This window comes from Polypterus senegalus, chromosome 9 (assembly GCF_016835505.1).
Source record: "Polypterus senegalus isolate Bchr_013 chromosome 9, ASM1683550v1, whole genome shotgun sequence".
Taxonomy (NCBI): domain Eukaryota; kingdom Metazoa; phylum Chordata; class Cladistia; order Polypteriformes; family Polypteridae; genus Polypterus; species Polypterus senegalus.
This window is the reverse complement of record NC_053162.1, coordinates 119,937,632-119,962,983: the sequence shown is the minus strand read 5'-3', so window position 1 is coordinate 119,962,983 and position 25,352 is coordinate 119,937,632. Positions and strand designations below refer to the sequence as shown.

The window sequence follows — 25,352 nt, the reverse complement described above, 5'->3', positions numbered from 1 at the left end:
ATTTATAAACAGTGTGGGAGAGTTTCTAAGAGCTTAAAATATATAAAAATAACCATACAAACATATGGTTTTTACTTCGCGGATTTTCACCTATCGCGGGGGGTTCTGGAACGCAACCCCCGCGATCGAGGAGAGATTGCTGTAATTGCAAATTACATGTTTGATAAGTTAAAGTTATTTTTGGCAATTAAAAAAAAAAAAAAAGAGGTGATGCAGCACAAGTGTTAAACACTGCAAGTCTGTCCAGTGATCTGTCAATTGTAAGTGAGCAGACAAACTTCTTTGTCAGGAGTTGCACATGTAACAGTCTCTTGGTTCTTTTTCTTCAATGAATTAATGCTGCATATGCTGTTCACGGTCTGGATCTCAGCTTTGAGACTCCCCCTTTACCCCATAACACCCCTGCAAACAGCATCAATCCCCCACCCTCTACTAATGCTTCAAACAGAACTAAAGATCCTGGATTTTAGCCTTAACACTCCCCAGCAACTCCTGTGAACAGCCAAGCAAGTCCATTATGGACCTTTGTGGCACTCAGTGCTTTGGCAAGTCTAACGTTAAGTCTTGTTTTCATCCTGCTCCTGACACTAATGTAGTGCCAGCGCAGAGTGTCAGAATGCAAACTCTTGCTCTAGAAAAGGTTCTTTTAGGTGGCTTATTATCCTTAAAAGAGCCATGTAGGAATGACTTTTTCTAAAGGCAAACATGATGCTGGTGATGGAGTACCAGCTCTTATAATGGTGACTCACCCAGGGCTGATGCAGCTTGTCAGTGCCATTACAATATTAAAAAATATGAATTATTTTTCCAGTATAATAAACCAAAACATTGTTTAAGCTTGACTTGCTTAAAACAGGTGCACTTACCTAATCATAAAGTATGCTTGTCTATATGTTAGGAGAACCAAAGTATTATTTGCAAATTTTTATATTTGTGAATTTGCAGCAGTTACTGTAAATACACAGTTTCATTAAATATTAGGTCTAAATTCATAAATTAATAACGTCTCTTAACATGATGGAAAAACACATAGTTATTCAAAAAAATGTTGTTATATAATTTAGCTTTTGCCCTTGACTTTGCAACATTCCTATAGAATTAGAAGCTCTCATATTAAATATACAAATCTCATGCAATGGTTGGCTTTTTTTATGCAGCTGGTTGCACTTGCATTCTGTCAATACTGGCACATATTAATATATCTTTTATTTGTTTTTTGGTTATTACTGCCACTATATCATCTTGCTTATCTTTTCAGCATGACACATTCTCTTTCAACATTCAAAATTATGGCCATTACAGATGGTATGTTAAAGTATTAAATTAGGCAGGCAGCGCTTAAAGACTATGAAACTTTTTTTTTTTTTTTTCAAATTTATGTCAAGGAGTGTTCTTAATTGGCAAGGACTTGTCAACAGCCTTTTCATCTTTAGTTACTTTTATGCTTAATACAGTAGTATCGGCTAGGCTGAATAGTCCAAGCAGCAGTCTTGTGATTTTAAATTGAAGGCCATTATAAATCAAACCTGGTATTTTCAGTAGTTGCTACAATAAGTCCTAATACTGGAGTACATTCTAAACTAATTTGGGCAACAAATCAAAGTTACTTGAAAGGAAGCCTAGAGATTACATAATTAGACACAAAATTAAAATTAAGTAATCTGACTCCCATTGCAACACAAAATATAAAACCAGTCTCTTTTTACTTTTGCTAAAGTGCTCACTTATAAATTTAGTTGTTTGGATAGAGACTTTATACACAGTACCCTGCCAATTCTCTTTATTTTAGGATAAACCAAATGGCTTTAAATGAAGAAATACTGGTCAATGAAGTAGTTTTGGAATAATTTTATGTGATGAACTGCATCCAAAAAATGAAGATGATTTAACATTCACTGAAATGCTCAACTTAGATATCAAAAAGCACGGATGCTTTTCAGCCAGTGCTTTTTTAAGCTTTATGGTAATTTAGTTGTAGTGCTCCTTTAACACTAGAAGCCTATGAAAAAAGTTGTAATACCGGACCACTTTAAATTCCTTCTAACCTCTTCATCAGTGTCTTTGTTTTGCAAATGTGTCAATTGGCACAGGCAGCAAGCAGCCTGCTATCCCATCCCCCACCGACGCAGCTGAAGTTTTCCCAGCTCAAGTCTGTTTATCTGGGTGTGAGGTGCCTTGAGTTGTATAGGGTAAATAATATATTGTTATTTGGAATACATCCATTTCATGTTTGTTCCGTACCTACAATGATCTGGGTAATTGTTGGATGACAGGAAATGCAAGCCAAGAAATGTTGAAAACATAACTAAAACACAACATTTTTCCATGTTATAGTAATGCTGATGTGAAGTGTATAATGTGTGAAGACTTTAGTCCAAATATCAGACACTTTCAAAAAAGATATAACAAAACAAGTATGCTTTTATTCAAGAATATAACCAAATAAAAGGAAATCATTCAATTTACAGTAATCCCTCGTTTATCGTGGGAGATAGGTTCCAAGGCCGGCCGCAATAACTGATTTTCCCTAAAGTATGGACAACATATTTATTTAATTATTTAACGTGTATTTGGACGTTTTTAAGCCCTCCCTGTACTGTTTACAACCCACCCTTTACTCTATTAATAACAAGGACCTACCTAACATTTCCTGGGGCACCTCTTCCACGGTTTCCGAAGGTGTATCCGTAGTAGTAATAGGAACTGGCTCTTTTTTGCGAGGCTGCAAAAACATTGTGATTGGCAGTTGCTGCCGCTGCTTCTTTTTCCGGTCGAAGAGCAGCTTGTAGGCGGTCATGACGTCGTCGACCTTGTTGCAAAATTGGACCGATCTAATCATATCGTCGTCCCATTCCTGTGACCGCTCTTGCAGATCCTTAGCCAGTCTGCAGATCTGTAGATGGTAACTGTCTTCCTAATGTTCGCCTCTTCCTTCTTGATGTAGAGAACGGTGGATTCGTTCACGCCATATTGGCGGGCCACAGCCGCGAACGTTATCCCTTCCTTCAACATATCCAGAAGTTTCACCTTCTCAGCGATCGTCATCATTCTTCGTTGGCGTTTAGGCTCGGCACCAGCCTTGGAAGAAGGAGCACGTTTGGGAGCCATTGCAGGGGGTGAAAATTGAAGTGAAGTTCAACACAAAGAAACCACAAAAAAATCACACACAGTACAGTGTAAAGTAAACCGCTCGGCGAGAAAGCTTGAAGCGAAATGGCCGCGACAGAGAGATAAGGGGAGATGCTGTGGGATCTGGGCATCAGTCAAAGCACCAATCACAGGCCCGATTAAAAAGCGGGAAGCTGTGATTTGTCGTCTCCGTCCCATGTACCAATCACAGCCCGTGTTACAATGCACTTAGTCACCGAACTTGTTTTGTTGTTCTTAGACTAGGAATTACTACTACTATATTTAAAAACCCGCGAAGTCGTGAATCCGTGAAAAGTGAAACCGCGAACTAGCGAGGGATTACTGTACATGTTGCTGTCAATTACTAAAAACCCAAGGCCAAATATTGACAGAAAGCTGACATGTCTGCTTGACTGGTGCAGATGTAAGAACTGCTGCCTTGTAATCAAAAACTGCTATTAATATTACTATAATATACTGCTCAAATAAATTAAAGGGACACTTTTTAATCAGAGTATAGCATCAGGTCAATGAAACTTCTGGGATATTGATCTGGTCAGTTAAGTAGCAGAGGAGATGTCTAATCAGTTTCAGCTGCTTTGGTGTTAATGAAATTAACAACAGGTGCACTAGAGGGGCAACAATGAGATGACCCCAAACAGGAATGGTTTAACAGGTGGAGGCCACTGACATTTTTCCCTCCTCATCTTTTCTGACTGTAATTTCACTAGTTTTGTGTTTGGCTACAGTCAGTGTTCACTACTGGTATCATGAGGCAATACCTGGACCCTACAGAGGTTGCACAGGTAGTCCAAGTTCTCCAGGATGGCACATCAATATGTGCCATTACCAGAAGGTTTGCTGTGTCTCCCAGCACAGTCTCAAGGGCATGGAAGTGATTCCAGGAGATAGGCAGTTATTCTAGGAGAGCTGGACAGGGCCGTTGAAGGTCCTTAACCCATCAGCAGGACTGGTATCTTCTTCTTTTCACAACAGCAGCAATGACTACAGTTAGTGATGTGGTTGATGCCTGCTCAGAACTATTTGTTGTATCGGCAATCACTGATATGATGCCTCATGACCACTATCAGACTATCATGCGGCATTTGTGCTTTCACAACAAAGACACCCATACAGAATGTGTAAAAAATGAGAGATTTTTTGAGAACTCAGCCATTTGGCCATATTTTGTTAAGAACTGTGTTTTGAGTTATAACCCAGTGCAACATATTACTGTTGATGAGCAACTGTTTCCAACCAAGTTCCATTGTCCTTTCTTGCAATACATCACAACCAAGCCTGAAAAATTTGGCATAAAGTTTTGGATTACGGCAGATTTGGATACAAAGTACATGTGCAATGCCACTCCTTATTTAGGAAAAAATCCAAGTCGTCTCACGGGAGAAAGACTTTCCGATACTGTGATTATAAAGCTTAAGGAGCCATTTCTGGACAAAAGCAGAATTGTAACAACAGACAACTTCTTCACATTGCTTTCACTGATTTAGGGACTGCAGCACAGTAACACAATTCTGCTTGGCACCATAAATAAAATGGGACGGCATTACAAGTTTTTTCGTAGGCTTCTGGGATTCTAGTGTTGTACACGGTATTACAGCAGTTTAACCAGCGAACATCTTGTTCTTTTACTACAAAGAGCTGTCTGTGGCATAAACAAAGAGCAGCAAGTCGGGGCTTGTTTTACTGGAATATTGGACTTTGTTAAAGAAAGCAAAGCAATTAACTGAGATATTGAATTGGAGGAGTTGTCCTGTGCAATTAGTCAAACAGCTACTTTAATAAATTCAGACTTTTTTATTTTGTCCATTAAATTAAAACAGACACTGTTTGAGTTTGGACAGCAAGCTTGTTTTCAGTGCAGCAGATTACATTTTTAATTGGAGAAAAGAAACAATAAAGATGAATAGCTGCTTAATAGTAAAATGATTCTTTTACTTATAATCCTATTATGCATGTTAGTCTTCGGTCTTCTTGATAAACATGTTATGAACATTTGATTCATTTGTGGCTTTTTTAAAGATTTCTACTGTGTTTATTATTTGTTTCTGTGAGTCATACAGCACAGGGTTTGGTAAAAAACAAGTACAGCATAATGAAAATGGTAGTCCATATTTATAATTACATCTCAAGAATTATGAATGTCTAGCTCATACACTGAAGAAAAAGACAAAACTGTATAAATATAGTAATTGTATGTTTTAAATGCAACTATTGATATAAAAGGATTAAAACCTGTAAGTGCATGTATATTTAAACAATGATTAATTGTCAATATCAATTAATTGATTGTGTGAGAAATATATATAATTTTTTCCAGTGGTGACAGAAATGGTGAAATCTATTTTTTTTAATTAAGCCTTGTTTCAGATAAGTACATTACAGAAAAAATATGACAGTTTATAATTATAAGTTGTATTTTATTTTCTTTTATGCCATAAGTATTATGAATACTTATTTTTAAGCATATTTTATTAGTTAAATTATGTATTTTAAGGAAATGTTACTTATTTTTGTATTTCTATGGTCACTGAACAATAAGCCTTCAGAATTTAATCCTGTTAATAAAAAAATGAACAGTTAACACCTGCAGTCTATAGTTTAATTAAACAAAAATACACTTTAATATAGCACATAAGGTTTCATGTGTCTGGTTAAGCAGGAGCTTAGTGGAAAAAGTTTTTTAAAGGGATAAAAAAAAGTGAAATCAGTATCACAATTAGCAGATCAAGTAATATGAAATAACCTGACCAAAGAATCCCTATTAAAAAGAATTCTGTACAACTACAATATTAACTTACTAACCTCCTGGGCCATATTGATTATTTTTTAATTAATTCAACAAACTGAATGAGCTATAAAATATGATAATGTAGTATCAAAAGCTAATTTCAAATTTCTCACAGATGCAGTAACAGACAAAAAAGCTAAAGGTCTATCTCATTTTTGCCATCTTGTCTTAGATCTAGTTGTTACTTATGGTGTTGATAATCAAACAGTAATTTTCAATACACAAAATGAAATTTTCTCTAAAATCACTTATTCTATGATTTGTCCTTACCCTTACCAAAAATAAAATCACTGATTAAAGTGATAATAGTGCAAAATTAACAACAAAATCACTATATCACAATGTATGGATATTTTGGGAAACTCAAACTTAATTCTAGAGCACCATATAGATTACATGGCATTTTATTTTAATACATTTTAAAGAAGTCTTAGGTACAGTAGTTCCTCTTGAAACATTAGTGATTACTAGGGATGTAAAGGTATTGTATATACCGTCGTACCGCAATAACAAATTTTTTCGATACTACCATGGTCGCATGACTCGATAAAACGATAGGTCTTCTGAGAAAAGTTTGCTCAAGCGAATGGAGCGAACGGGAGGTAGCGGGAACTACAATTCTCATCAGCCCAGGCATGGCCATCATCCTTTGCGGTCTGTTGTCGCTACAGATCCAGTAATGCGGAAATGGCGGGTGCTGCTAGTAGCGGCGAAGGAAAAGAGATGGAAATGGTCGAACCTAAAGCGGGTTTTAAATCAGATGTGTGGAAGCATTTAGGTTTCTCTCTGAAAAGAAACGAGAAAGGAGAAAAGGTGACAGACAAAGAAAATACGGTATGCAGTCACTGCCAGACTGTGGTGAAATACAAGTCGGGGAATACGACTAAGATGAGGAGCCATTTGTTAAATCATCACTCCGAAAAGTTACGTGAAGATACGAGGAGCAAAATCCAGTCGGGCCAAAAGACTATAAAAGAAGCATTTAAGGCCTCACTCCCCCACAACAGTGCGAGAGCACAAGAAATCACAAGATGCATTGGTGAATACTGTATATAGCCAAAGACCTACGGCCCTTTTCGGTGGTGTATAATGAAGGTTTTAAGAGGTTAGTAAACATGCTGGAGCCAAAGTATAAAATCCTGTCGCGGCCACACTTTAGTCAAACTATTTTACCAGCTCTTTACAAAGAGACAAGGGCGAAAGTTGCACAGAGCCTCAAGCAAGCAGAGTGCATCTCAATCACCACAAATGGATGGACTTCACGAGCTACTCAGAACTATGTTACCATCACAGCACATGCTATGACAAGTGAATGGGAGATAAAAACTTTTGTCCTACAGACATGGATACTCTTTGAGTCACACACTGGACACAACATAGGCAAGGTGTTAAAATCTGCTGTTTCAGAGTGGGAGCTTGACATGGTTTACAACAACAATCACCAGGGCATCGCTGTGGTTACTGACAACGCAAGAAACATGGGTGTAGCGGTGAAAGAGGCTGGTCTGTCCCCACATGTAAAGTGTTTTGCTCACACCTTAAACCTTGCGCCCCAGGCAGGTTTGAAGGTAAACCGTGTCAGTCGTCTGCTTGGCAGAGTGAGGCATGTAGCAGCGTTTTTTCACCACAGATCAACTGCAACAGCTGTGCTGACCTCCAAGCAGCAAATGTTAAACCTGCCAGTACATAAACTGATAATGGATGTAGTAACTAGGTGGAACAGCTCACTTGACATGATTGAGCGCTACCTGGAGCAACAACAAGCAATTGCTGCAGCCTTACTGAGTTCTGAAGTCAGGAGCAATGCACGTGAAATAGACACTCTAGATGCAGCTGACATCGCAGATGCTGAGGACATTGTTAAACTTCTCACAACCTTGAAAAAAGCAACCACTGTGCTGTGCGCTGAATCTCGACCAACAATCTCTCTTATCATGCCACTCAAACACATGACTCAAGTGAGCATGGCAGCGTGCAATGTAGACTCAAACATCATCTCTCAAATGAAGGCAGCAATACTGAATGATTTGGCAGACCGTTACCAAGGGGAGCAAGCACAGTTTCTGTATGAGAGCAGTGTGTTGGACCCCCGGTTCCGGGCACTCCCCCATCTGAATAACAGCGAAAGGGATGAAATTTTCAACAGGCTCAAGTTAAAAGCAACACAGATGCAGAACCAGGTATTTGTTTAAAAATACTTTGTGTGTGTGTGACTTTTTTAGAGTTCCCAATATTTACAAAAATTATGTGTGCGTGTCTAACATTTTAAATTTTTGTAACTCTGCTTGCTTCTGCAGAACCCTAGTGAAGAGGAAGGTGCAGCACCAGGCAGCCATGAACATGTAGCTGGACACTCAAAAACTGACCTGCCACAAAAAGCACATGCTGTGGGAGGTGTCTCTCCTCCATCCAAAAAGACTGCTCTTGAAGATCTCCTTGGGGATTCTTTTAGTCAAGGGGACAGCCGAACACAGCACACTGCTCAGATTGATGCAGACATTGACTTGTACCGCAAAGAGACCTCTATCTCACTCATGGCTTGTCCTCTCGAGTGGTGGAAAGACAATGCACAACGTTACCCACTGCTGTCAACCTTGGCCAAGTCATATCTCTCTGTCCCAGCAACCTCAGTCCCAAGTGAGAGGGTTTTTTCTGTTGCAGGGGACATTGTAAATGCCCAGAGATCCCAGCTTTTACCAGATAATGATGATATGCTAATTTTCCTTAAAAAAACCTGTCTCTGTCTGAATAAGTATGTGTGAGTGAATGAGGTGAGTGTTCTCAAATACTTATTCAGCACATGAGCCAGCTGCAATAAGTAGGCTGCTATTTTTGTTTTTTCTGAGTTTTCAAGAATACTAAATTGAAACTTTATTTTTTTACATGGTTTAATAATTTTTTGTTATTAAAATTGAAAAATTGAAGTTCTTGTTTCAAAATTTACAGATAGATGGCTAATTGATATGCCATTCATACCGAGGTATTACCGTACCGTGAAGTTCTGATACCGTTACATCCCTAGTGATTACTTAGTGAAACTCACCTTGGTTTTATTACAGCACCTGCACTATTTATTTAGAATGCTGAAAGCTAGAGGTTAGATAAAGAGCAATGAAATTACGTGTCTTTTTCTGGACCACTGCAAATACTATTCCCGATTAACACTGTGTAGAACTGATGCAATTTGTGAAATATAAAATATGAACTGCCACGTAAAATACTTACAAACATTAGTGGCACAGATACAAACATAGAATACAAGAGACCAGATTTCAAAGTCATCTTGCAACCTTAAACTCTATTTCTCTGTGATTCCTCTTTTATTGTTTACTTAAGGATTCCTTTATTTTATTGCAGAAGGCTTGAACTACTGTATGGAAAGAAAGATTGTATATAACAAAATGGCAAATCAAAAGAAAATACCATCAGAATAACTGTAAAATTCATTGCATATGTAAATTTCTTAGGTTTAAATGGGATACCCTATAGATGGGCATATCATCAAATCTGGTGGTTTATGACTTTGTTTAATCAAATGATGCATTTAGAATTTTGGTCACAACTGAAGTAAATGATAGCTTATACATTTATACAATGGACTAAGAAAATCAGTGGCAGAATGTGAAAAGGTGTTCCACATTTGTTTTTCCCCCAAGTGTCAGTCAAATTGTTGGCAAACATCACTTTGAAAACAAAGAAGCTTTAGGTCGAATTAACAATGTGCAATTTCATTTAGTTCTTGTGGAAGTGCATAAAACTGTACAGATAAAAACACTAAATCACAAAATAAGAAGCAAAGGTAATTAGTATAAACCTGCTGAAGTGAAGATATAAAGATACCAAGTTTGGTAAGAACAACTTCCACATAACAAAAACAGATATAACGATTAATAAGTATTCATTAAAGGATAATTTTGGTATTTTTCATGTCAAAAGTTATTGATTAATTTGCCATACAAAATTCTGTTCTAAAGTGAAGCGATTTTTATACATTTTAAAAATACATTTTCTGTTCTTGTAGCTGACAATGAGGCTGAAGAGTACAAGGATCCATAGGTAAAAAACAAGCATTAAATTGTGCCAAATACATTTAATATGTTTAATAAAAGCCTTAGATTCTTAAAAGAGCCAAGCCACTTGCACATAACAGTATCTGTGGTGTGTTGTGTGATGAAATGTACAGTGAAAAAATGTTTAGAACATGAAAAAGGCAGTATGTGCAATACAGCAGATTGAAGCACCACAAACCAATTAATGACTTTTTGAATGCACAATGCATTGCTCTTGCTGAGGAATTGATAATAAAAAACTAAAGAAACTAAACTAAACTCACTGACACTCACTCATACCAATCAATGCCTAAATACACAAGTAGAACACATAAAACTCATGCGGACCCTAGCGCCGTTAGGCAGGAATTACAAGTCTGCACAAACTCTGTCTATTTGTATTACCACCCTGACTATGCCTATCTATACTAAAGTTCAATATGGTTAAACTTAGGTGAATTGGTGTTGTTAAACTGGTCTTACCCTGTTTGTAATTTGTTTTCACTCTGCAATGAACTGGTGCCCTGTTCAGGTACTGTTCCTGTCTTGCATCCATTGCTTGTTGGTCTAGGCTCCTGATGGCCCACTACCCTGCCCTAGATAATCGAGTTAGGTACATGAATGAATTGATGCATATAATGGTTGTTTAGTTCTTGTCATTCGATTTTATACTATGTGCATGCATTTCCTCAATGTGGCACACATGTGCTGTATCAATTCAGAGGCAGAAGGCAATTTCTTTGCAAAAGAAATACGCTTTTGTATATTGAACAAATATAAGCAATTGTAAATTTAGACTTTTCAGTTATTATTATCTAGCTGTGTACATAAAATAGACAGCAATTCACATCTGGGCATCAACATTCAATAATGCAAGTGATCCTCTTGGTGATGAGGTGAAACCGCTCTCTTTGGGTTGAAAAGTTGCTTCAGTAAAAGATAAGCTAGGTAATTGGCAACATGAAGTCCACAGTCGGTCTGTTTTTGAAATTGCTGAATCTCTAAACAATGGGTTGTACTTTTTACCTACTTCAAACAAAATGGCTATGCTGTTTTACAAAATGTGTTTAATCCCAAGATGCAGATTAATACATTTTTGTCTTGTAAAATGAATGTACTGTACTTGGTACATTTTAAGGCGTTTCTTTAGACTGGGGCACAGATATCCATAGGTTCCATCACAAAAACCAAGAGAGAGCTACTTATTTTTAAAAATTTATGAAATATGCTTTACTATATAACACAGATTTATTTGGCAAACTAATAAACACCATGATTGTGAAGAAACAGCTTCAACTATAACTAAAAATACCAAACTTATCCTTTAGCTCTGACTTATATTAAACTAGCTTTGAGAAAAAAATAACTACCGGTAAACTAAAAAAAATTTTCACAGACACACTTTTTTAAAATTGTGTAACAAACAGCATTTACTTCTAGTGTTTTCATGATGCTTGAAACAACAGCACTTAATTTCTGCATGGATAAACAAATTAGCCTAGAAAAAATACTAATTTTACTTATAACTACAAAGCAATTTTTATCAAAGCATAAACATGCTTTGTGGAATGAGAAATTAACAAGAAAATGAAATATTTCCAAAGTGCTAGTTGAATACCTTGATTTTCAGACAGAGAATTTTCACAAACAGTTCAACAAACTTCACAAATAATTCTATAATAAAATCACACACCTTGCTGACTGGCTGGCATGAACTGGAATATCTACCACCTTAGGATCTGGAGATGGACTTCTTGGAATAGGAGGTGGACTTTCTACTTCTTCTTCATTTGGCTCTTCCTTGATAAGTGTTGGAGCCTGAAGGATTAAAGATGAATCCGCTGGCTGAAGTGTAGGTCCAGAAACAGGTGGATGAATTGGGCTAGATGTTTTATAGGACTGAGCGGGACTTGTGCCTGGGGAAGCAGGGCTTGATGGCCGGTGGACAGTGTTTAAGATAGAATTAGTAGTACTGCTCAAAGAAGGTGGTGGCTTGCTAGAAATATTGCTGGGAGAGGAATTTAGACTAGTGTTTAAAACAGAAGAAGGAATTTGAGTTGAGGAAGAAGCAGGACAAGTGGTGTTGCTAATACTGCTGCACACAGAACTGCTATTCATGTTGGCAGAATAAGAAGAGTTGTTTAGGGAAGGTGAATGCAAAACAGTCGGTGCTGTGTTAGCTGTGAATGAAGGTGATCTAAATCCTAGTGCTGATACTGGAGAGGGAGTAATAGTGGTTTGTGAGGTGCTGTTGTTACTGGTTGCATTAGGAGAAGTATTAGAAATGTTGGTAGCAGATGGTGGACAGCCAGTGGGAGCAGGTAAGGGGTTGTGTGAAGTAGATGCCGCAGAAACAGGAGAAGCGGAATTTGATTGGTAATGGTAGGGGTAAGGTGTCTGGGAAGTAGATGAGATAGAAGTATTGGGATTTTGATTATTGATAAGTGATGAACAAGAACTGGGTGGGGGAGACGTTTGTATTTGGCTCAGTCCCTGGTAATTTCCCCCTCCATATAGCTCTCTATCTGTAGCTCCTTGACTAGAAGGTAGTTGCTGGGAACTTGGGTTTTGGGCAGAACTTGGACGGTACTGTCCAATGGGAGTAAGAGAAGCAGAGGAATTAGGGTGGACAGAAGGAGATATGGATGACCCTGACAAAGAGCTTGAAAAATTGCTAGATAAAGGGCTTTGGCTAGTCTGAGATCCCTGGGAGGCTGAAGGATGTGTTTGAGAGTTAGAACTGGAATAATCCCTAACTGGTGTACTGGTATTATATAAATCCCTGTTTTGGATTTGAGTATTGGAATTCTGAAACTCTCTTCCTGGTGGATTTAGGGTAGTATAGTCATTAGCTGCCGGTTGGTGAAAGCCCAAATTAGAGAAGTCTCTGCTCTGAGGCTGTGGATTGGAATTGTTGAATTCTCTGGATGACTGACTTGAAACATTAAGGCTTGTGAAGTCCCGAGGATGTGGCGGACATTTAGAGTTTGAATATTCTCTATTCTGGGGTGCTGAATTCACAAAGTCTCTACTTGCTTGAGAAAGACCAACATAGTCCCTGGATTGCTGATTGCTATTACTTGCTTCTCTTGACTGCTGAGCTTGCAAATTAGGGTTAGAAATATCCCTGGACTGCAACTGAGGAGTAGAGTTTGAAAATTCTCTACCCTGAGAAGGTAAACTTGTATAATTTTGTACCTGGCTATTTGTAGAGGGATAGTCTCGTGGCTGTTTTGGCTGAATATTGGAGAAATCTCTGTCCTGAGACTGTCCAATTTTTGTTTCTGAACATGTCCTATTCGGGATCTGGGCAGTTCCCAGCGTAAACTCCCTACTCTGAGAAGAGGAGTTTGTAAACTCTCTGCTACCATGAGTCGATGGTGGATTATTTTGTCCAGATGATGGAAAACTCTGAAACGGTACACCAGAACTATAAGAATCTCGATTCTGAGAGTTTATATTCAAAAAATCTCTGGCTGTACCTTGTCCCACGTGAGACTGAGAATAGTCACGGTTTTGCTGGGGGCTACCAAGTGGAAGATGATGGGAATGTTGTTGACCATATGTTGTGTGTGCTCCTTGCTTCTGATACTGAAGGTGCTGTCCATATCTGGTGTAGCTGGAACTGGAAGTTGTGGAAATTGGCTGTGATCCCCAAGACTGCTGGGTAGCTCCTGAGCTTGGTAAACTCAGATTTGGAGACGCTCCCCAAACACCAGGATTAGGCAAGGAATATTTACCATGGGTTACCATAACAGATGAATTTGTTCCATGAGGTGGTTGTGATGGTGGTGGTGGTGGATGAGAAGGAGGTGGAGGAGGAGCAGCAACAGCACACTGTTGCTGTTGTGGATCAGCTCTACTAACTGGAACATTTGGTGGACTTGATTTGTCCGGTTTTTCCAAACCCGGCTGGTGAATAGCCTGAGTAGAGCCAACAGAAAGAGGTTTAAGTGCTGGTGGTGGGGGTAAATTAGTTTGTGATGCCATTGAGGCAGACTGAAGAAACACTGTAGAAGATGAAAAGTTATGAGTATCATTTTTGGCAGAAGATGGCTGGCTTTTTGTCAACTGAGTAGATAGACATGGCTGGGGCATACTCATGGTGGTAGCAAGGGTTGTGGATGGAAGCAAGTAGCTTCTGCTTGTGTCTGCAGCCTCAGTCTTGCTTGTAGAGCAAACTGTTTTCTCAGCAGCAATAGAGTTTGAATCAGAATCAGAATCAAGGCTACCCATGGGGGAGGCTGAAAGACTGGGAGAAGAACTGAGATTGTCCTGATCGATATCACGGCCACTGCTACTGCTTCTACTACTTTCCACACTGCTGACACTTGCATTTGACTGGTTGTCTTCATTATCACTGTCATCTCCTATTCTCCTCTGATTCAAGATGTTACCCCTTCTTGCATGACTTCGGCTAGCATTTTCTTTGACTAGGGTCACTTCCAATGTTGGGACAGAGCTTGACGCAGCAGGAGTGGAAGTGCTGTCCTATTTAAGGCAAAAAGAAAGAGAGCAGAGTATCATGAGTGTCTCTAAGATATTTTTCCTCTTCTTTTAAAATTTCATACAAATAAATTTACAAAACTCTTTAATTTCTAGAAATTGTTATTTAAACTCACCTGCAGCCTCTGCTTTTTAGCATGTCTCCCTGCACCATCTCCATCACTTTCTGAAGAGTCTCGTGCTCGTGAACGTCCACTGGCACGGTCCCTTCCCACCCCTTCACTCGTCTCTTTCTGAAATAGAATATTTTGCACAATGAGATTAGCTTTATTGCCTTACTAAACAAAAGAGCCTTTGCAACCAGGATAGATAGATAGATAGATAGATAGATAGATAGATAGATAGATAGATAGATAGATAGATAGATAGATAGATAGATAGATAGATACTTTATTAATCCCCAAGGGGAAATTCACATACTCCAGCAGCAGCATACTGATAAAAACAATATTAATTAAAGAGCAATAAAAGCGCAGTGCAAGTTATAAAATGCAAGGTGGAGAGTGCAAGGCAGGTATAACCGTCTATAATCTTGTATAATATTAACGTTTACCCCCCCGGGTGGAATTGAAGAGTCTCATAGTGTGGGGGAAGAACAATCTCCTCAGTCTGTCAGTGGAGCAGGACAGTGACAGCAGTCTGAATTTATAAGTAACCTATACCATATGCCAGTTAATATAGAGTAGAGTAACACTGATTTTTGTTTAATCATTCTAAAATAAATTATGTGCACTAATTATATCTTCACAACATATAGTATGCACTAAGGTAATTGAACACCTCTTTTTATCAAGATTGAGGTAAAAAAAAAAAGAGCAAAAATATAACCAAAGGAACAGACACAAGTATATAAAATAGAAGCAGAAACCTGAGTGAAAAAAGTGACACACTGAACCAACACTATGAACATATTAACTTTTGGATGAAGGAACTATTGCTTTGTAGAAGTGGTCCAGAAGCACAAAAATACTATAAAAAAAACAATTCACGCTCCAGTCAGGGTAGGCAAGTAAATTCATTATGAAATAAAAGGCTTCAAACAGTGCCATCTGCATACTTAACATAAAATACCAGACAAATGCATGCTTTATTATACCTAATCAAAGCTGTGAAGAAAATTAATGGCTTAAACACACCGTGATAACTTCATGTTTAGTTTCACAGCCTACATTTCTGTTTCCACTGCCAGTACTGCCCCCTGCAGATGAAGTATGATTTCGCGTGCCTTTCAATTCTTCTGATAAAGAGGAGACTTCCTTCTTTCGACTGCTGCGCACTGACATCTATTAAAGAAATAAAGTTATAAGCTTAAACGCAAATAGTTGCACCTTCAAGTCTTATTTTTTATTGCCACCTTAGTTATTAGGCAAGCATTATGTATCTTAAGATTGTAATGCAGCAAACATGGTATGCTGCCACTGCACATGTTTTTGCTTTCAGACAGACAGGTAGATAGTACTTTATTCATCCCAAAATGGTAAATGCACTATGTAAAATAACACAACTGTCAAGCCATGATGGGTGGTTAACCTTATTTAGAAACTAAAATTCTGAGGCAAGACAAGAGAAAAACAAAATCTTTTTTTTTTTATGGACTACTATGAAAATAAATGCAAAAATAAAGGGGCTTTTGAAGATATTAGAAAAAAGGTGATACCAAAAATTATAATTAATGCTATAAAATGTATTTATTGCAGCACAATAAAAACATAATCTCACAGTTTTTTAATGTCATCAAAGAAGTTTTTTTATTGTTCCTCTAATCAATTCAGCAACTTCTCATTTAGAGACAAGTCATCTTCCTCTTAAGAGCTTCTTTTACTGGGCAAAGCACAGGAAAACTAATATATTTATTTTTAACTTTTACTGAGTGATAAAAGAATTATTAATTGTAATTAATAATTGGTAAAAACTGTATTAGAATCTTAAAATACTTATTATAACTGGGTAATTGAGAACTGCACAAAACTTCAGAAAACATTCACCCATCAGTCAACATCTTCCATAATAGTTTTATCACAGAAAGTATCAAAAGGGAGCACAAGCCTCACAAAATATGGTTCACCACAAGGCAGGCACAAACATATGAGCACATATGAGCACAGCATAATTTCTGCATGGTGAAAAGAGACTAAAGACAATCAAAAACTGTGAAAATACCATTTTTCAATAAAGAATTCATACAAGGGCCCTGACATCTCAAGTGCAGAAACAGAACATTTAGAACTACTGTGCCACCTTAATCATATTATACTAATATACACAAATAATATTTTGAAAAAAACTGTAACTCACCGATCCTTTATTGTTCCGCGTTTTCATGATCCGCAAAATGTGTGGCCCATTTTCTCCAAATTTAGGAGGTGTTCTTCTTTTGTCTCCAGTCTTGAAGATAAAAGACTTTCAAATGCTACACTGGGCTCTTGTTCTCTAAATGACAAAATGTAGGGGAACTGCTTAATTTTTACAATCTGGGGGAATAAAAGCAAGAAAAAAAAAACTTGGATTAAATGTGTTATCTATTTCTCAGTTAATCAGATAATCAGATTCAGGAAGAAGGCACTGGACAAAAAATGACTAGCTATGGAGTGAGAGAAACACATAGAATTCAACAACTGGGTCATAATTTTGCATACATAATAACTAAATTATTTATTGACAATGTATGGATCTATTGAATGGCTTTACATTGTGAAGATACATTCATGACTTTAAAAGGAAATAAAGGTGACGTTATTTGAGTGCAAATAAAACACCAGTTTAAACATTCACTATGGACATAAAATTAGCTTTTAGAAAATAAATATACTAAAATGTAACAATATAAACATAACATTTAAGTTGCTTTCCATGTCATTATAATCCCCACACTCGCCTATTACACATCATAACTGTCATCATTGTGTACCTTGTATAACATTTCATATAGCAAAAAAAACAATGATTACCAACAAAAGAACCTACTTTGCTGTTATAATAAACATTTGATTATATCATGCTCAAGCTACATGATATTTTGAAGCCTGCTCTATGTCACACCCATTTTCAGTCACCTTTTTTGAGTCTAAAAATTCTTCATGTCTCACATCTTGCCATTACTGTTCTATAGTGAGCATAACTAAACCTTCATATTAGCAGGTTGGGTAAAATTGGAAGCATATTTCCAATTTTTCCATTCTGCTCATTTAATTCAGAATAGCAAGATGGCACACTATTTTAACATTGCTGCCATATAGCTCCAAGGAAATACTGAAATCCTGACACAAATCCCTGTTCATATAAGGTTACTTTTGGTTAAAAGGCAAGGCTTTTTTTTTTAACAAAGAAAGAACTTCAGAAAGGCAAAATGACACAGTAGCTATGACATCCATTAGAGATTCAGATGGTTCACTACAGTTTTAAATAACTGAACAATGCCTGGACTGGCTAGTGTCCTCACAAGTTTGGCAAATTACTCAACTGTCAGCCAAGAGGCTACACAATGACTAGGGAGTAATCATGTGAGCATGATATGGTAACAGAGAAGAGTAGGGCATTTGCACAGTTTCTAGTCACTCAGTGATTATGATGAAGCTCCAGAACTAGGTCTGCCTTTAAAATAAGACAATTTTTTAAAAACAGGCTGACAACAGATCATCAGTGGGCTTCCTAGTAACATTAGGATTACCTTATTCATGTTCATATTCATGTCCATATTGGACAGCAACACTCCAAGTTTACCTAACCAAAGTTTTTGTTTGCAACACACAGGGTAAAATGAGGTAACACTTGGGTTGCTCATAGATGGAAAAGGAAGTTTAGGTGTTACTCTGCTCTAATAGTGCTGGATCTGATGTGATCTGTCCAAGACAGACTGCAACAAAGCTACAGTACATATAACAATAAGATACATAGAATATCTACTGTACTGAACAGCATACACAAACCCTCAGTCCATTCACTTGTCCTAGAGAGGTCTTTATTCAGCTGGTCTATAAGATCACAACATGTAGCCTTAACTGGGACCAATTAGTGCTACATGGGGTCATGAACAAAGAGACCATACTAACACTTTGTAAGAATTAAGACGTTGTTTATAAATACAAGGAAGTGAGCAGGTCTTAACTTGGGGTACACCAGTACTTGCTAAAAGAGATGTTAATCCTATAATCCTATTATTATAATTAAATTACCCCAGACAATCAAGGTGTATAAATTGATAGTGCCCTTCAACAGTCAGGACCCTTGTGACCCTTGTCTATAGCTGGTTTCTGCAATGAACCCAATACTGTTATGGTAGTTTCCAGTACCTTTCACCACAGGAAACAGACTTCAGCTCAGGAAAATCAGTGGATGAATGGATGCATGAATGGATGGAACTGGAAATGAATGTAAGTCAGTTTGTTCATGTCACAAACACAGTCTTAAACACAGTCACCCTGGAAAAATTTAGAATAAGCAAATGACATGACAGCATTTATTTGAATGTAGGAGAAAACCAGACTGGTTGCAGAGGAGCACAACACAAAATTTACAATGGAGACACCCAGCTCAGAAACAATCTGATCTTAAACAATTGATCTTAAATACTAGGGCCAAAACACATTCTACCATAATTTTACAGCAGCATCCAATTGTTTGCAGCGGTCTACCAAAATGTTTCCCTATGTTTTCCTCTTATATAAAGGCAACCCATACCAATTTGAACCCATACTGAAGAAGAGTGTAACCCCTCAAATTTGCCTAAGATTAATACATTTGTAATCCCTCAAATTTGCCTAAGATTAATACATTCTGTAGGTAGAGTTACACTTAACACTGGTAACAACACAACATACTTCCTAAAAGTGAATAGGATACATTACGATACATAATACTATTGAGAAAAGTGCAACATAGTTAAAACTAGAGGACCAATAATAATATAACACTGCCAGATACAAGAAATAACACACACAAAACTGTTTAACCAACCCAGTTTCAGTTGTATTACAGTATTTTTTAATACATGCATATAAGTTGAACATGTCTGGTGCAAACACTTTCAGGCAAACTGGCACTATACCCAAAAGCACCAAACACAGACATTCACAATCAGTAATTTCAAATAATCAGAAGTTTGAAAGAAATATTTAGAAATTCTGAAACTATAACTTGCAGTTGCTTAACCTTCTTGAGTCATCATTAATAGATGGTAAACTGTAACAATTCAGATCTCTATTTGTCAAATATAGGGTGGTCCAGATCTAATTATGCAATTTTCATTACACTATAACTTATTAAGTTTATTACAAAGAAAATCACCCGAAAAATCCCGGACCATCTAGAAGTGTGCGAAAAATCGTCTTCGTGCCGAACTGGAATTGTCCCTGCATAAATTAAAGTCATCCGGACGATCTGGATCTGCATAATTAAATCTGGACCACCCGGTATATGTAACTTTTATAACTTTATCACACCATGGAATTTGTATTATGACACCAAGACAAGATTTCACACCAATTATACTGATCTTCTAAACAACCTACAAGTTCAAGGAGAAAGAAAAATTCTGACATGAGCATCAGCAGGCTTTGCTGCCTAGGAAACAAGTTACCCGAACTATTGTATAACATTTCAGTAATTATTTACCTCTCTGATGCTGATCTTTCTGATCATAAAATAGGTCATTACAATAGCAATTAATGAGAAGAATTCATAATTAATTTCAGAATTACTGTATTTGAGGGTTCCTCTAGACTGCCTCTTTTCTCTTTGGCACAAACACTAATCAGCATCATCATCTCATAACAGGTTTGAGTTTTGTGTTTGGTATTTTTCTGTCCAGCCGTTTTAGCCCAAGACCATCCTCAAGAAACTATGACAGACACAAACACAGACAGACACACAAACATCATCACTGCCGATGTTTTCGATACCAGGGGAGCCTAAAACATCAAGGTCCGTCAAAAACCAGAGATCAAACTTTTGATGAATCTAAAGCTTTCACTCCTCCCCCACAGATGATAGGTTAAGGTGGGGGAGGGTGCAAACCAATAAAACACATATTAAGACACAATGCTCTTGCTCAGAACTCACATGAGGCATATTGCAACAGAGAGGCTCGAAAGCATCACACACTTCAATGAGTTTAACTGGTGAAGGTTATTTTGGCATTTATGAGTGATGCAAAATATTATCAATACCACTGTACTTGTAAGTTGAACAAAAAGGAAACAGTTTACCTGAAGCATTATTCCTTTTTCATTATGTTTGCATTGTATGTTAAAATAAAGCAAGTTAATAAGCTAAATGTAAAAATCAACATTCTGTCAAAAACAGCAATCTGAATTTTACTCAAGCTACATCAAAAGGGTCACTGTAATATATACTAAACCCAACAATTCTGTTGCTCTACTGCAGATATGGTTAGGTAAAGAATTGGTATCCAGTGTCAAAATTGCCAAGACACATTTCATCAGTACTCCAGTTCACCCCTCAGTTGGCTGCAGATAGCCTTGCCTCGGAAGTGTACAGTTCTACAAATAAAAATGGATGGCCGTAAGCCCTAAACAACTCAGCTCTTTTGTAGCCTAGAACCAGCAATGACTGGACCTGATTAAACCTGGAGTAACGAAGGAGTAAACTAGGTGGACACTTCATATATTTGTACCTAATAAAATGGCTTACCATAACCTCTTGCCGTACTCGGTTCTGAAAGTTTCAACATCAATAAACTAGCCTTGCAAAGAAAAAAAAAAAACGTAATATGACCAGATACCACAGCTTACATCAATAAGCCAGCCATGCAATACAAAAAAAAACATAATATGGTCAGACATCACATCTTTTAAGCACCTGGTCTAATGAAATAGTTAAAAACACATATGGATGGCAATACATGCAAAGCTGCTGCATAACCTCAAGTGCAACAAATGGTTTCACTTAGCGGGCGAAAAAATGCATAGCTGATGGGTGGAGAGGGGAGATCTATCCCAGCAGCATTGAGAACAAGGCAGGAAGCCATTTCAGTGCAGTGCCCAGTTACACAATGGGCGAGTTTACATCCACCACACATCTTTGGGGATGATGGGAAGAAAACTGGTTATTTACTATTGAGAAGAAATACTGGACTTTTACTCAGCTTTAAGAAATCCAAAGAAAAATCTTCCATGTAATAAAAAGTTTTTTTATGACAAAGATATTTAGAAGTGTACTAAATATTAAAGTATCAAAGACAATGACAACCTAAACAATGAAAGTGAACAATGAAAAAGTGCCTACAAAATGTATTGCACACATTTTACAACTGACTTTAAGAACTGAAAAAGTGGTCATAATTTGTTCTTGACATACATTATAAAAACAGTTAAGCATTATAGGTTTTGCATATTATTTGCAACATGTTATCTTGTGCCTAGGGAGTGGCTGCATGAAAGGCGGCATGATCATTTTATCACAGGCTTCAAGAAGAAGATTCAACACAGAGGACAGGTACCAACTTCACAGAATATATACTGCACAATACCACAGCCATCAACCTAAGTATGACACATCCCATTCAATTTTTAATTAGTATTTGCCAATTCCAAAAAATGCAACGTGAACATGCAATATTTCACTACACCTGAAATATAAATGGTATACCAAAAAGTGTGATTGAAAGCTTAAGATGGCATATGAATTGTTACCTGAGTTTCAGAGGGTTATGAACCTCTGTATCAGCTCAGAAAAAGACTTCTGCATGGTGACACAGAGAATCAACAGAGGCAAAATGGAATGATTATCTTGTTGTCTTAAGCAAAAAAGATTTAGCCACAAGTGAAAATTGCAATGCTAGAAAGGGTTAAAAAAAACTATTGTATCATAAAAGCTATGTTTGACACTAATATATAACATATTGTTACTTTTTAAGCAATAGCTTAATAGAGGATTAAGGCAAAAAGATGCACTTGTGCCAAACAGAATAAAGTATGCAAGAACAAAGGTTCTAAATTACTGAAACAATACAGTCTAGATTCTATATGCTAACATAATACTGGATCATTTAGACAGTTGAAAACATAAATGTTCTGATGAGGAGGACAAACCTTAAAGTAAAACAAACTATGAGAGATTAAATTCCACACGTGTCATTTCCATACCAACGTCGCACACTTCTTCATTAATTTCATGTGGAACGCATTTGGTCGTTGACCTCTGTCTGCTGCACACATTCCACCCCCTCTTGCACCCACACTTGCGTTTAGACGGAAAGTTGCTTTGCTGGTGGGACACATCCTGAAAATGACAATGATTTTTATTGAGTCTATTAAAGGAATGTGACTGAGCTATTTTTTACCCTCTGACCCTTTCTTTAGTAGGCCAATAGGTCACTTATTTTATGAAGGATGTGAATAAAGCAAACGAATGCTGGCCTCAAAAATGAGGCAGTAGTTAAAAAAAAAAAACACCCTTTAAAACCTGCCTGATTAACCATCAAAAACAAGCAACACAATGGATCATAGTTGTGAACTGAAATATTATAACTATAGTACAAGAATATTGCTTACTGGATGGTTTCATCACATGTCAACAATTATTTGCATCAACTGTAATCAGAAGGTTTGTAATTCCAAAATTGTATTCTAGGCGCCGGATTAAAAAAAATTATATCCATCGCGGGAAAACATTGGGAAGCCTATTTTAGCGTGACAATAATTGCTTATTCACTGTTTGCACTTACAGTACTCAAGTCTGCACCATAATCTTTTCATTCCGGCTAAGCTGCATATGGTGTTTCAGTGTGTTATACAGATATCTCAAAATGGTTTAGGAGTAAATACAGATTTCACCCCATTAATCACTCCGGCACCGTCAAATACGAAAATTGCAATATAAAAGGAATGCTAGCATGAAAAATGTAATAAGAATACACCGACCTTAACATACGCTAGCGTTCTGCTTCCAACTATACCGCGAGGAGCCCGCGTCACACTGGTGAACATGAAGAACAAAAAATCAAATTAGGCTGTTCACACGCTTTAAACGTGCCACCATTAACTCGGAGACCGGGGGCTTTGCGACAGTGGTATTAAAGGTGGTATGAAAGCCAGAGACACAGACACGTACTCGCACGGACGGAGGGAGAGACAGACAGACAGACAGGCGGCGCACAAAATGAAGGAATGCCTCCCCAAAAGCGGCATATTTTTCTTACCTACCAGTGCTACTATTACTACGGCGCGGATTGCTCGCCCCACATTCTCGCTTTCTCTTTTTCGATCCCTGCTCGAATCTGCATTTCAACAAGCATTATAACAATAATTGTATCACAAATGCTTGGAAGCGCCGCTGGATCTGCGTGCCCTTTGCCGCTGGTGCTCGTATGGGCACGCGCATCGGTTAAACGTGCTTCAGACACTTCGTTTCACATAGTCTTGGTCATTTTCTTAGGCAGTGTTGTGTTTGCAAAGAGTCCATTTGCCAGCCTCCTCTCTCTCTCTCTCTCTTTCTCTCTCTCTCTCACTCGTACTCTCACTCCCTCTCTGTCTCTCTCTCTCTCACTCACTCACGTACGATTTGCATGGACCCCCCATTGGGAACGAGCGAGAGGCCTAGAGGAGGGACTGGAAGGGAGAGAGAGAGAGAAGGGAAGGGAAGGAGAGGGAGAGAGAGAGAGAAAGAAAAAAGGGGGGTGAAAAAGCGTTCAGCAGACCAAGAGATCCGAAGACGGAGGGAGGGGAGCTGGGGATGCAGTGCTGTTCAACAGTCTCTTTTTCTCTCTCTCTGATTTCCAGGATCACCATTTTAAAATCGCTTATCATCTATTCATTATTTTAAGCGTACAAACTACACGTATTCATACATTCGAAGACGGCTAAGGCAGTGGCCATGCTTCGTGAAAAGGGCTACAGTAAAACAACTTTTGAGATGCTCGACAAAAAGTTCGATGGGCAATTGTTGAATATATTAAAATAGCGGATTAAAAATGTTGTCGACCCGCTCGCTTGTAAGATGTTTGTGTATTTACTAAAATAAAGCCTTCATGCGTAAACGGTTTAAACGAGATTAAAGGAATATAAAGTTAGTGTAAAACCACAATTATCCTAACGTTCTGTTATGTCCCCCGGACAGAATTAAGTGAGGTAGAACAATTTACTGTTGAAATTATTAAGCAATACGAAGGTTTGGTAAATCAAAAGCTTACAGGAACTGGATGCAACCAGACTGTTGGAAACATAAATCTGGCCATGAATGTAATTATCAAAAACACAATGAAACAAGGTGAGGTGTACGCTTCAGCTGTTTCTGTCGGCTTTCATAATCTATAGCCATTACTTGGCACAATGTGTAGTGAAACCAGAGTATGGAAGAGAAGCAGAACAGAACTATCAAATACAAAATCACAAAAGTTTGCAGATTGTATCTTTCCTAATCCATTTACAGCATATATGGCATTCGCACATTCTCCCTGTGCCTTTGTGGCATTTCCTGTTTGTCTCCACTTGTCCACTCACATCCCAAAGACATCAATTGTCATCTCTTAATAGGCAAAGTATGAATGATTGTTGGTGTGTGTGTCAAATGTCTCTGAATGTGCCCTGTGAGAGAGTGACCTCCTATCTAAGGATAGACTTCGGTCTTGCACAAAGTGCTGCCTGGAAAGACTTTGACTTCCAGACATCCTTGAATTAGTTTAAGTGAACTTGTTAACAATGGGTGGATGGGAACAAAATTATACAGTATAAATATTATTGTATAACTTAAAATACATATTCAACCTGGATATACAATGATTGATTCAATTATTATTTATTAAATCAATAACTGTGTTGTTTACAAACAGAAGTCAAGCATAGCAGAAAAAATTATATATACTGTAGTTAACAAAACAAATAGAGCTCATGCAGCAAAATTCA

General features: G+C 37.6%; 1 protein-coding gene across 4 annotated transcripts in view; it reads right to left on the bottom strand.

Annotated features, from left to right (window-relative positions):
* Positions 1-24,064, bottom strand: part of atn1 (atrophin 1) — a 70,583-nt gene extending 46,519 nt beyond the window's left edge. Inside the window, exons 1-6 of one of the 4 annotated variants that reach the window (XM_039763647.1) lie at positions 23,655-24,063; positions 22,542-22,731; positions 16,789-16,964; positions 15,630-15,776; positions 14,610-14,726; positions 11,681-14,478 (exon numbers count right to left, since the gene is read on the bottom strand). In XM_039763647.1, the coding sequence (XP_039619581.1) occupies positions 11,681-14,478; positions 14,610-14,726; positions 15,630-15,776; positions 16,789-16,815 (3,089 nt within the window). In that variant the 5' untranslated portion in view covers positions 16,816-16,964; positions 22,542-22,731; positions 23,655-24,063. Of the gene's footprint in view, positions 1-11,680; positions 14,479-14,609; positions 14,727-15,629; positions 15,777-16,788; positions 16,965-22,541; positions 22,732-23,650 lie in introns of all 4 variants that reach the window. The other 3 variants (XM_039763649.1, XM_039763648.1, XM_039763646.1) reach the window with 3 other exon arrangements.
* Between the last annotated feature and the right edge of the window lie 1,288 nt (positions 24,065-25,352).